The sequence below is a fragment of the Microcaecilia unicolor genome, chromosome 2 (assembly GCF_901765095.1).
Source record: "Microcaecilia unicolor chromosome 2, aMicUni1.1, whole genome shotgun sequence".
In the NCBI taxonomy this organism is placed as follows: Eukaryota; Metazoa; Chordata; class Amphibia; order Gymnophiona; family Siphonopidae; genus Microcaecilia; species Microcaecilia unicolor.
This window is the reverse complement of record NC_044032.1, coordinates 403,938,074-403,952,265: the sequence shown is the minus strand read 5'-3', so window position 1 is coordinate 403,952,265 and position 14,192 is coordinate 403,938,074. Positions and strand designations below refer to the sequence as shown.

General features: G+C 43.6%; 1 protein-coding gene across 2 annotated transcripts in view; it reads left to right on the top strand.

The window, feature by feature from the left end:
- Positions 1-14,192, top strand: part of CDKL2 (cyclin dependent kinase like 2) — a 166,868-nt gene that overhangs the window by 42,314 nt on the left and 110,362 nt on the right. For both annotated transcript variants that reach the window (XM_030190655.1, XM_030190654.1), the window contains exon 3: positions 11,717-11,911. In XM_030190655.1, coding sequence (XP_030046515.1) covers positions 11,717-11,911 — 195 coding nt within the window. The remainder of the gene's footprint in view (positions 1-11,716; positions 11,912-14,192) is intronic.

Here is a 14,192-nt window from a genome sequence, read left to right as displayed (position 1 = left end):
GAAATAATTTGGGAGTCCAGTTGTCCCTCTATCTCTCTAAGAAACCAGAAAATGCTTTTATGTGCTGCTCAAACTATCGGATCTAGAGAATACATTCACTCGCATTACCAGTTTTGAGCTGTCTTTTCTCCAGTCAGGCTCATAAGTACATAAGTGTTGCCATACTGGGACAGACCGAAGGTCCATCAAGCCCAGTATCCTGTTTCCAACAGTGGCCAATCCTGGTCACAAGTACCTGGCAAGATCCCAAAACAGTACAATACATTTTATGCTGCTTATTCTAGAAATAAGCAGTGGATTTTCCCAAGTCCATTTTAATAATGGCTTATGGACCTTTCTTTTAGGAAGCTATCCACCTTTTTTTAAACCCTGCTAAGCTAACTGCTTTTGCCACATTCTCTGGCAATGAATTCCAGAGTTCAATTACACGCTGGGTGAAGAAATATTTTCTCCGATTCATTTTAAATTTACTACTTTATAGCTTTATTGTGTGCCCCCTAGTCCTAGTATTTTTGGAAAGAGTAAACAAACAATTCATTTCTACCCATTCCACTCCACTCAGTATTTATATAGTACCTCTACCATATCTCTCCTCAGCCGTCTTTTCTCTTTAAAGGAGTGCAGTCCATCTCTGCTGTACAGGGCACAAAGATTTTCTAGATGCCCTTCCCTACTTTGCCTAGAACTGTAATATCGGGTATCATTTATTACCATTATCCCATTTTCTAGCTAAAGAGAGGCTCCCTTCTCCACAACCAGAGACAAATGGATCCCCACTTTTTTCTAAGTTCTCTCTTTAAGAGAGATGCTGATCAGCACATAGTTTAAATGTTCACCACAAACCATGTGATATGCATCTCTGAACAAGTCCGCTTTCTTTAGCTGCCTATCCATACCACCCAACTATGCATCTCTGGGTTTAGGGTCTACTATTTCTGCTGGGACTGGACATATTGGTGACAAAGTGTGGTGGCTCCTCTTAAAAGAATGATTAGATCCAGGACTTAATTTCTGGGGAAAAGGCCTACAGGTCTGTCACTTCTTTTCGAACTCCAGTCACTCTGCTCCCCTAATCCAACCCCTTTTCTCCTGTTGCCCATGCCACTGGCCCTCCCACCCACTCTGTGGCTTCACAGTTCACTTCCTCTTTGTCTACAAGCTAAGCTCTGCTTAGATCAAGTGTGATATTTGTGTAATTTGCTGCTGGCTCTTCTTTTGTCTGCACTAAATGCACTCAAGGTGTACATACCCTCCTCCCTCGGCTGAGTTCTCTTGTATACAGTTGCTGTTCTGTTGTTTAAACTCCTTTGATCTCCCTGCCAGCATTCCCACTGTTACTCTGCTATTATTTGTTAAACTAAAACAGAATATACAAACCAGATCATAAGAAACCAGCTACACTCAGACAACCGAGAAAAGCAAATCCAGCCTAGCGCTGTGCCAGTACAGAAAGCCGTCTTCAAAGCCTTTTACTTGGCTAAGACCCAGATGCATTAAACTCCCTGCCTAAAGCCTGTACCTTTACGACCCCCATTGCAGGTTACCAATTCAGAAAAAGTAGGCCATGTATGAAGAAAATCGCATGCAAATGAGCTGCTCGCAAAAACAGCGAGTAGCTCAGTAGGGGGAAGAACCAATCATCAGTCTTCCGAACATGTGCACAACAGCCAATCGGTAAACGTGGCAGCTCTGCACATGCTTCAGACATCTTTCATACACGCATACAATGCTAGCAAAATGGCACTTTCTTTTCCACTGATGGGAGGGGGAATGGGGTCGTTCACACGCAGAGGCTTTTTTTTTTTTTTAAGTGTGGCAGGGAGCAGGGGCAGCGTTGGGAGATGCGAACTTGAGAAGACAAAATGAGAGAATTTGTTTCCCAGGCAGGACTGGCCGGTCCACAGGTCAGCTCTCCTCAACCAGCCAGGCAGTACCAACAGCTCCTGACCACCCGGTAAAAATTCATTGTTAGGGAAGGCAGTCCTTTCTGTGCATCGCTAGGAAAATGGCTGTGCATTACTCTGAATGCACATTTGAATGCTACATAGCTCATTTAAATATCTTAGCATGCAATTATTGTTAGTTGCTACAGTGACAGGAAAATAGCCTGCATAGCTCCTTTGTGCATGTCTTACTGAACTCTGAGCTCGCTTAACTGGCTACAGCCAGTATAAAATGCACATTGCTGGCTCATTAGTTTTTGTGCATCTGTGTGTGAATCTGCTGTCTAAAAACTGCCCTGCCTCATCTGGCTAAAAGTGGCAGTCTTCCTGAATATACTGACATTAACTGGATTGCGAGGAGAAATTTCTAGGAGCGCATTTAGTTTGGGAGGAGGAAGGGAGAATAACGTGCATATTTAAGGTTTGTTTGTTTGTTTATTTATTAGAGACTTATTTACTGCCTTTTTGAAGAAATTCACTGAAGGGGGTGTACAGCAAGAGTAAGCCATAGGCAATAGATAATTACAACAGTAAAAATATTAAAATAACAGATATGGCATAGTACTACTACTACTTACAATGTCAACACAATACACAATAAAACATTTTAATAGACAGCATAGGGTGTAAGCAAAGGTGGAACATATCTCTCTATATAAAAGGCAACCCCAACGTTCTGAAGCCTCCACGGAAGTTGAGGCGCCCGAGATATCCAGTGTGCACTGGAGTGTCTGCACCGCCCTCGCGTCAAAACGTCATGACGTCGAGGCCGGAACTATGACACTCGACGAGGGCCGAAACGGAAATGCCACAGCGAACAAGGCAAGTAGCTCGGAGGGACGGAGGGAGGGGGCCCCTTGCTAGCGCCCGTTTCATTGTGCTCAGAAATGGGCATTTTTTCCTAGTAGATAGCTAAGATAGAGTAACAGGAGTTAGAAAATAAGGGGACTAATTTGAAGGAAGTTACACGTGAAGTCAGAAAAGTGCACGAATATAATCTCAACTAGGGCAAGAATGGATAAACATGTCTTGCAGCCAGTGTCAGTGTGTGTGTGGCTAGCAAGTTACTTCTTCTACCAAAGACTTGAGAGAAGAGCCACACTGTCACCTGTTTACTGAAGAAGAGAGTCTTACATAAGTACATAAGTACATAAGTAGTGCCATACTGGGAAAGACCAAAGGTCCATCTAGCCCAGCATCCTGTCACCGACAGTGGCCAATCCAGGTCAAGGGCACCTGGCACGCTCCCCAAACGTAAAAACATTCCAGACAAGTTATACCTAAAAATGCGGAATTTTTCCAAGTCCATTTAATAGCGGTCTATGGACTTGTCCTTTAGGAATCTATCTAACCCCTTTTTAAACTCCGTCAAGCTAACCGCCCGTACCACGTTCTCCGGCAACGAATTCCAGAGTCTAATTACACGTTGGGTGAAGAAAAATTTTCTCCGATTCGTTTTAAATTTACCACACTGTAGCTTCAACTCATGCCCTCTAGTCCTATTATTTTTGGATAGCGTGAACAGTCGCTTCACATCCACCCGATCCATTCCACTCATTATTTTATACACTTCTATCATATCTCCCCTCAGCCGTCTCTTCTCCAAGCTGAAAAGCCCTAGCCTTCTCAGCCTCTCTTCATAGGAAAGTCGTCCCATCCCCATTATCATTTTCGTCGCCCTTCGCTGTACCTTTTCCAATTCTACTATATCTTTTTTGAGATACGGAGACCAGTACTGTGTTAAGCAAAGACTTTCAGGGAGTCCATTCCAGAGTATGGGGCTAATCTAGAGAAGGCTTGCTGGCAGGTGTTACGTCACGTGATGTCCTTTGGAGAGGGTGTGGTTAGGGATACTCCTTGCAGAGGCCAACCAAATTTTGGTTTTGTTATGGTGCTGAAACTGGCCCAAAATCCTTTTTCTGCCTGGTTTTAGTCTTGGCCAAAAGGCTAAGGCCATGGTTTCGATTTTGGCTGAAACTGGCCCTGTGTTTTCAGTGGAAGCTGAAAATTTGTGCTTGATCCTGTTAGCCTCCCTCTTCCATTTGAACAGGAGTTGCCTCTTTCCCCACCTACCTGTAGGTGTCCCCCTCAAACCTATCTTACAATCCTTGGTGGACTAGGGGTGCAGTCAGGACAGGAGTGATCCCCAGTTGCTCCTGCCCATGCTGGCTCTGCTCTCAAAATGGCTGTCATGACCTCTAGTGGCAATCTCACGAGACTGTCACCGGAGATCACGTGGAGGGGCATAATCGAACGAAAACGTCTATCTCCATGGGCGTTTATCTCCAAGAACGGGTCCGTGAAGGGGCGGACCGAACCGTATTTTCGCAAAAAATAGACGTCCATGTTTTATTCGACAATTTGTGAGCTGGGCGTTTTTGTTTTTCAGCGATAATGGAAAATGAAAGCGCCCAGCTCAAAAACGAATAAATCCAAGGCATTTGTTCGTGGGAGTGGCCAGGATTCGTAGTGCACTGGTCCCCCTCACATGCCAGGACACCAACCGGGCACCCTAGGGGGCACTTGTACAAAAACAAAAAAAAAGGTAAAAGAGCTCCCAGGTGCACAGCACCCTTCCCTTGTGTGTTGAGCCCCCCAAATCCCCCTCAAAACCCACTGCCCACAAGTCTACACCATTATTATAGCCCTAAGGGGTGAAGGGGGGCACCTACATGTGGGTACAGTGGGTTTGGGGGGGGGGGGTTGGACGACTAATAAGCATTAAGCAGCACAATTGTAACAGGTAGGGGGGATGGGCCTGGGTCCACCTGCCTGAAGTCCACTGCACCCCCTAACAACTGCTCCAGGGACCTGCATACTGCTGCCAGGGAGGTGGGTATGACATTTGATGGTGAAAATAAAAAGTTGTGAAACATCATTTTTTTGTGGTGGGAGGGGGTTAGTGACCACTGGGGGAGTCAGGGGAGGTCATCCCCGATGCCCTCCGATGGTCATCTGGTCATTTAGAGCACTTTTTTGGGACCTGTTCGTGTGAAAAAAGGGTCCAACAAAAGTGTCCTAAATGTTCGCTACAAACGCCTTTATTTTTTCGATTATCGCCCTAACGCGTACATCTCTCCTCGGTCGATAACCACGCCCCAGTTCCACCTTCGCCACACCTCTGACACGCCCCCATCAACTTTGTCTGCATCTGCGACGGAGTGCAGTTGAAAACGTCCAAAATCGGCTTTCGATTATACCGATTTATTTGTTTTTGTGAGATAAACGTCTATCTCCCGATTTGGATCGAAAGCTAGGCGTTTTTCTCTTTCGATTATAAGGTGGATAGTAACATAGTAACATAGTAAATGACGGCAGAAAAAGACCTGCATGGTCCATCCAGTCTGCCCTACAAGATAAACTCATATGTGCTACTTTTTGTGTATACCTTACCTTGATTTGCACCTGTCCTTTTCAGGGCACAGACTGTGTAAGTTTGCCCAGCACTATCCCTGCCTCCCGCCACCGGCTCTGCCACCCAATCTCGGCTAAGCTCCTTAGGATCCATTCCTTCTGAACAGGATTCCTTTATGTTTATCCCACGCATGTTTGAATTCCGTTATCGTTTTCGTTTCCACCACCTCCCGTGGGAGGGCATTCCCAGCATCCACCACTCTCTCCGTGAAAAAATACTTCCTGACATTTTTCTTGAGTCTGCCCCCCTTCAATCTCATTTCATGTCCTCTCATTCTACCGCCTTCACACCTCCGGAAAAGGTTCGTTTGCGGATTAATACTTTTCAAATATTTGAACGTCTGTATCACAGCAGCCAGCACACAAAAAAAAAATCTCAGTTGGCGGGAAAACGCTTCTTTCCACCTTAGCAGTCTGCAACAGACAAGCTGAAATTAAAAATGCTTCTTCTTTCTGATGCACAGACCTTTGTCCTGCACACCAAGAGTGTATTCTAAAAAACCCCACCAAAACTAGCGAAATGGTGCCTTTTCTTTCAGGTGGTCACTTAGGGAAAATATGATTTGAATGTGGTCTGTCCATGATAGGGGTGTTATTTCAATATTGCAACCCCTTTGTAGAACACCAAGTCTAATATGTGACCCTTTTCATGGGTTGGATGATTGATCACAATATTAAATGTATCTGTCACCCTACAATGACTTTGCTAACAAAATGTGTAAGCCACATTGAGCCTGCAAATAGGTGGGATAATATGGGATACAAATGCAATAAATAATAATAATAATAATAATCACCTTTGTGACTGCTAGTGCTGTCATTGTGTCCAGGAAGACAGCCGTGGTGGTACCTTTGGTTTCGATAGGTAGACTAAAGTCTCCCATAATCAAAAGTGCCCTAACTTTACTCGGTTAGCTAACCGAGGGACTAATGGACAAAACTCTGGCGCTGTAGGGAACAGCACCGAAAAAACACAGGCTGAACACCAAGTTGGAACTACAAACCAATGCTCAACACTAACAGAATGCAAATTACATGCATGCTGTTAGTTTTGAGCATTGGTTGGTAAAGGGGTCTGAACATTCCTGGTGCATGCCCACAAAAGCTGTGCAGTAGGAACAACTCTTGTGCATATATATGTCCAGTAATAGTTGGACCCCTCTGACCCCCCCCCCCCCCAAAAAAACTTGAAAGTATCCTTAGTGGTTCAGTGGTTCCCCCGACCCCCCCCCCAAAATACCATGGTGGTCCACCCACTGTCCCCCCCTAATTGAACATTGGCCCTGGTGGTTCTGTAATCCCCCTCCACAAACCTTGAGTTGGAGGCAGGAGGAAAGCCTACTCCCTCCTGCTTCTGGGCCTGCCTGCTTCAAAATGGCGGTGCCCTGCCCCTGCTCGGTGCATCCTGGGATGCACAGGCAGGGGCCTAAGTACCATATATGGAGATTTTTTCCTTATATGGTAATTAGCCCCTCCCAGTGCATCCCAGGATGCACTGGACAGGGGCTGGGCACTGCCATTTTGATGAGGGTGAGTCCAGAGGCAGGAAGGAGTAGGCCTTCCTCCTGCCTCCAACTCAAGGTATGTGGAGGGGGTGAGATTTCACTAGACCACCCGGGACAGTGTTCAATTAGTGAGGGTCGGTGGGCCCGCTGGACCACCAGGGTATTTTGTGTGTGGAGGGGGGGGATCCACTGGACCACTGGACCACTGTAGATGCTTTCAAGTTTTGGGGGATGCTTTTAAATTTTGAGGGGGGTTAGGGGGTCCACCCACTGGGGATTTTTGTAAGGTTGAGGGGGTCAGGGGGTCCACTGAACCACCGTGGATGCTTTCAAGTTTTGAGGGGAGTCAGGGTGTCCATGGACCACCAGGGATTTTGTTAAGGTTGGGGGGGGGGGCTTGACCTCAGGAGGGGCTTGGGGATAAGGGGCTGCAACATGCTGCTGACTTTCCTGTCAATGCCAATCAGTGCTTAGGCACTGTCATGAAAGTTGGCACAGGACCATTGACAGCTCTGGAGCTGTTGGTAGTTTTTAGCTGCTAGGGCAGAGGTTTCCCATGTGCCAGTTTTCTGTGCATTGCAGGGAACTGCTAATGAGTTTGTTTTAATACTAGCAAGCTCATTAGCATGGGACTTTCAGTCACTGCTTCTGTGCATGGTAAAGCAGTGGCCAAAAGTCTCTGTGTATTGGCTACACAATAATGTTTCATTTAGACTGGCTAAAACCAGTCTAAATGAAACGTTGCAAGCCCGGTATGCTTTGATCATCTCCCCTCGAGTAGCAGGCAGAATATCTGGGGATTCATTTTGCTAATCTCCCCTAAAAGCATCCCCCATCCCCAAAGCCCACTGAAAAGCAATTACCTCTTCCACAGCCCCTTCATAAGAGCATCCACCCCTTCCAAAGACCCACCACCCAAAATAATCCTCTTCCTAAAGACCTTCTTAGGTCATCCAGCCCCCAAGAAGATTGCCCTGCTGAAGAGCCCCCATTCCATAAGAACTCCCCAAAGCTCCCCCAGAGCATCCAGTGTCCTCTTGAAGAGCTCCCCCAGATCATCTACCTCTTCCTGAAGATGCCTTCTGGGCCTAACTTAATGATACCCTGGTGGTCTAGTGTAAGATGAGCAGGAGTGACCCCCCATTTGCTTCTTCCTCTGTCAAATCTGGGTTCTATAAATTCTGCACCCATTTTTGGGGAGGGTCAAGGAAGGCTTCTGTAGATATATGTTTACATTTAATGATGGATGGTCCAGTGTGTAGGGTTAAGGGTCAGTATTTTTTTGTATTAGGATCCTAGGGTACAAAATTTAAGTGCTACAATGCTAGCTGAGTATAACTTGGAAATTTAAGTTCTTTTTTTCTTGGTGCACTTGCCTAAATCATGTTCTGATAGAGGGCACCCCCTCAACTTCCTCCCTGACTGGTAATCTGAAGGGATCTTCCCCTTCACATACCTTGGTGGAGGGCACTACCTAATGCCTCACCTCAAGAAGCAGATTGTCTTGAGCTGCCCCTGTAGACCTTTGCTTGTTTTCCATATTTTAAACATTTTTTTGTTCTTCATCATGGTAAATTCTGCCTGAATGGAGAAAAGAAAATGGTTCTGTGCTGCAGCTTTATTTCACTTTCTACCAAGCTGGGTCTGTACTGGGACCGCTGCTTTTTAACATATTTATAAATGATCTAGAGATGGGACTAACTAGTGAGGTAATTAAATTTGCTGATGACACAAAGTTATTCAAAGTAGTTAAATCACAAGAGGATTGTGAAAAAATATAAGAGGACCTTACGAGACTGGGAGACTGGGCATCCAAATGACAGATGACATTTAATGCAAGCAAGTGCAAAGTGATGCATGTGGGAAGGAGGAACCCAAATTATACCTACATAATGCAAGGTTCCACATTAAGAGTCACCGACCAGGAAAGGGATCTAGACGTCATCGTTGATGATACATTGAAACCCTCTGCTCAGTGTGCGGTGGCCGCTAAGAAAGCAAATAGAATGTTTATTAGGAAAAGAATGGAAAACATAAGTACATAAGCATCACCATGCTGGGACAGGACCATCGAGCCCAGCACCCTGTCACTCACAGCGGCCAAAAGAACAAGCAATTTGTCCCGCCCATCCTAGAAATTTAATAACATTCTATGGCTTTTTCCTCCAGGAAGCCGTCCAACCCTTTTTTGAAGTCCGCTAAGTTAACCGCCTTAACCACCTTTTCCGGCAGCGAATTCCAGAGTTTAACTACGCGTTGAGTGAAAAAAATTTCCTCAGATTCGTTTTAAATTTACCACACTGTAGCTTCATCGCATGCCCCCTTGTCCTAGTATTTTTGGAAAGCATAAACAGACGCTCCACATCGACCTGTTCCATTCCACTCATTATCTTATAGACCTCTATCATATCTCCCCTCAGCCGTTATAATGCCTTTGTATCACTCCATGGTGCGACCGCACCTCAACTATTGTGTTTAGTTCTGGTCACCACATCTCAAAAAGGATATAGTGGAATTAGAAAAGGTACAGAGAAGGGCGACGAAAATAATAAAAGGGATGGGACAACTTCCCTATGAGGAAAGGCTAAAGTGGCTAGGGCTCATCAGCTTGGAGAAAAGACGGCTGAGGGGAGATATGATAGAGGTCTATAAAATGATGAGTGGAGTGGAATGGGTAGACGTGAATCGCTTGTTTACTTTTTCAAAAAATACTAGGGGTACACAATGAACCTACAAAGTAGTAAATTTTAAACGAATCGGAGAAAATATTTCTTCACTCAACATGTAATTAAACTGGAATTTGTTGCCAGAGAATGTAGTAAAAGCAGTTAGCATAGCAGAGTTTAAAAAAGGTTTGGATGGCTTCCTAAATGAAAAGGCCATAGACCATTATTAAAATGGAATTGGGGAAAATCCACTGCTTATTTCTAGGATAAGCAGCATAAAATGTATTGTACTGTTTTGGGATCTTGCCAGGTACTTGCAACCTGGTTTGGCCACTGTTTGAAACAGGATGCTGGGCTTGATGGACCTTTGGTCTGTCCCAGTATGGCAATACTTATATACTTATGTACTTATGAGCTGCTGCTGACATCTTCAGCCATAGAACCTGGGAGATGGAAGGAAAATAGAGGTTTGTCAAAACGTTTCAGCATGCTGTGTGAAGTGTCCATGCTTCTGCCTTTTCCTTTCTCTCAAAATGGTTCTAGTTTGTCTGATCCCAAAGCCCTCGCATGTGAGGTTAACTGTCAAAACCAAACAGAACTAATGAGAATTTAGTTTGTTTAAAGGAATATGAGCAAAACGCCCTCACTCTCCACTTTAACATGTGTCCATAAATTAGTAAATATCCCCAATATGTACTTATTATACATGCTATTTAAATGTATCTTGATTGGAATGGAGTCAATGTTTCTTAATTCTTTCTAAATAATGATTACATTTCATGATTTTGCAGGTAAGTTCACCATATTTTTCTGAAAATAGTTTGCTTCTGGAAATGTGGAGGTAGCAGACTGAGAGTTATTTTGTCATTCAAAAACAGTCTAAGGAAATGGGAGGAGAATCGCAGGCAGGAGAAAGAAGATTTAGAGGGACATTTCAATATGACGTCTAAATCCGATTTTGGACGTTTTGCAGAACACATACAAAAATCCAGTAGCGAACATGGCTATTTTCAAACCAGAAAAATATCCAACTTTTTGTTTCGAAAATGACCATTTGCTAGATGATTTTGTGCTCAGTGCAATCTTTTGAGACCATTTTCAAAAGAAAAAAAAAGGTTCAAGGGAAAAAGTCATAAAAACAAGCCATTGGGATGTATGGGGGGGAGGGGCTGCATTCTTAGTAGATTGGCTACACAGACATCCCAGCAGAGCAGTGGGACATCCTAGGGGAAACTGCAGTGGACCACATAAAAAGTCCCAGGTACATATCTCATCGTTACCCTCTTAATATTGTATGGTGAGCCCTCCAAAACCCACCAAAAACCCAACTGTACATCACTACAGTAGCCCTTATGCCTGCAGGTGTCACCTATATATGGGTACAGTAGGTTTGTGGTGGATTTTGGAGGGCTCACATGTTCCACCAAAAGTGTAACAGTTAGAGTGGGATGTGGGCCTGGGTCTTCTTCTCTATAGTGCACTGCATGACCACTAGACTACTCCAGGGACCTGCTTGCTGATCTAATAAAACTGGCCATAACATCTGAATATGTCATAGAGGCTGGTATATACTGTTTCTTTCACATCTTTGAGGGGTGGGAGGGGGTCATGCCTTAATCCCTCCAGTGTCATTTAGGGCACCTCTTTGTGACTAATTGAAACAGGCCTAGACCAAAACTTGTAACTTTTTACCCTGGATGTTTTTGCTTTGCTCCGTTATGGCAGAAAAACATCCAAGTTTTGGGAATGCCTAAATCCTGCCCTAACACGCCTCCTTGTGATTTGGATGCACTGCATATGAACAGCATAGTTAACTGACTTAAAAATGGGTTTTGAATATAACAATTTGGATGTATTGGCAAAAAAAAAAAAGGTCCATTTGCTGCTTTGTGCTGCTTTTTGGATGCTTTTCTGTTTTTGAAAATTAGCCCTTTAGTGGGCTAATTAGTTGCTGAGGTATAAGCAAATGTTAAAGCATATAGTATAGAGCTGGAATTTACAATAGATATCATTTTTTATTTGATCCCTTCCAAATTTAAGAAAATAAAATAAATGTATCCATAACATTATTTCCTTCTCTCCACTACCTTCTCGTAACCCAGAAGTTCTGCATATCATGGAATCAATTATGCGGAGATGGTTCCTATCATGGAATTTATTATGTTATGATCATGTTATTTTCTCACAGCAACTAAGACATGAAAACCTGGTGAACCTTCTTGAAGTGTGTAAGAAAAAGAAGCGCTGGTACCTGGTGTTTGAGTTTGTGGATCACACTGTCCTAGACGACCTTGAGCAGTTTCCAAACGGGCTGGAATATAACAGAGTGCGGAAGTATTTATTTCAGATCATGAAAGGAATTGGATTCTGTCATAATCACAATGTGAGTAGGATATTAGTCCTTTATAGAACATAAATAAATAAAGGCATGTATACTGAAAAATTCCCTGCAGACAAAATGCATGCAATTGACATTTAAGAGTTTGAAGGGCTAGTTAATTTTGTTGTGTTCCTTGAGGAGAAAATGCAAGGGAAAATTTATAGCCCTTGTTTGTGTTACTGACTTCAAGGTAACCGGCAGTGATAGTCCGTAAAGAGAGTGACTCAGTCAATAAGTAGGTAGGAAGGCAGGCACAGTGTTATGATGTTGGAGGGCAGTTGTGCTAGCATGCCATGTTTTGGGATAGAAGCACACTAGCAATAGTGAGCACTGCACATATAAAAATTAAATAAAAATAAAAGCTACTAACAATTGTTTAATAGCAAAGTCTGGTGGGAACAGTTCATTAATAGGATAAAAACGTAACACCAGTTAAAGGGATTGGAACCCGAAGGTAAAAAGTGGTAGAAGGAAGTCAACTGGTTAGAGATGAAAATTTTAGCATACCCCCCTGCAAAAAAAATGATGCCACAAGTAATTTTGGACAAGTACATCAGAGGGAATAACAACACAAAAGGTTGCCAAGGTTTTTAATGCTGGCAACTGTCACTGTTCGCATACAAGCTGCGTGGGGGATCTTTTTCGTGTTTTTATGCTTAGCTATTGCTGAGAAGAATTCTCAAGATACATGTGTTGTGTTTGATCATCGACTGACCCTTGATGCAGGCATCTGCCGAAACACGAGACGTGTCGGGTTTTGGAATAAAGGACTGCTCCCTTTGAATTCTATGACCGCCTGGTTGTTTCACCTGTGGCCTAATACACTTCTTTAGTGTTTAAAAGATATTTACGGACATTGAGTGGTCACATGAAATCCAACACGTTTTGCTATAATGCTGCATCAGGGGTTCATGTTGAACAAATACAACTGTAACACATAAAGAAATGACATCATTTAAAAACATAGGGGCCCTTTTATTAAAGCTTAGCATGTGCCAAATGCTAAGAAGCCCGTTTTATATCTTAGCATTTAGTGTGTACTAATTCCATTAGTGCACAATAACAGGGGAATTCTATATATGGCAGCAAACATTAGGTGTTACTTCCACGCTAACTTTTCAGTGTGGAAAAGTGTTCTAACAGATGCAAGGCACTGAAACGGGGCAGAAACGGCAGATCCATGAGAAAACACGCTTACACGCCCATTTATAGAGTAGCACCTAAGTGTTTGTGGATATGCAAAGGGGGTGTGGCCATGGGAGGGGCTTGGACAGCTGGGCATTACCTGAAAGAATAGTGCAGATTCAAACGTGCTGACTTGTGCAGCATACGGATGTACACAGAGGAAGTATAATAACAGAATAACTTTTCATAGGTAGAGTAGTAATTTGTTATAAATTGTAATCACTGTGTCATTTGGAGAGGCTGGTTAAAGGGACATCCTATCACTGTTATGTTTGTGCATAGAAAAAGAGACCTGTGTGGCCGGGGAGGGGGGGCACGGAGACCGGTGTGGACAAGGGGGGGGGGGGAGGTGGTGACGCAAAAAATTGATTCCACACGAAGGGTGCCATGAACTGAAAAAGTTTGGGAATCACTGGTCTAGGGGGTACACAACATTGTCAATAGTAAATGTATTATATGCAGTACATTCAAAGGGGTTATTTACGACAATAAATTTAGTTTTCTCTCTATTTAACTTAAATTTGGAAGCCCAGAATTCCAAAAAAATCCAGACCAAGCCTATTCTTAGGGACAATTTCTGGAAGACCAGTCTTGAATGGGATATATATTGTGACATTGTCCACATAAATACAAGTTTAGAACCCAGCTGCCTCTAGCCTTTCACCTAATGGAGCCATCGTAACATTGAATAGGATTGGAGAAAGCGGCGAGCCCTGTGGCACCCCACCACAGTCAGGAGACCAGGAAGGTGAGAAAGAACCTGACAACTTCATCTGATACAATCTAGATTTTAGGAAGCCATGGAACCATTGGTGGACCTGCCCATACAATCCAAACTGATCCAAAAGTCCTAAAAGCAACTCATGATCAACAAGGTCAAAGGCAGTTGATATATCAAATCGTATCACTAAAAACTTAAAGCCTAAACTGACTGCTTTCCTAAAGTCAGATATTAAGGTGGTCAAGACCATCTTGGTACTATAACAAGGCCTAAAGTCAGACTGGGATTTATGCAAGAGGTAGAAAGAGGAAAGGTGATTCATAAACTGAGTACCAACTATTCCTTCCATTACCTTAGTCAGCAATGGGATAGAAGCGA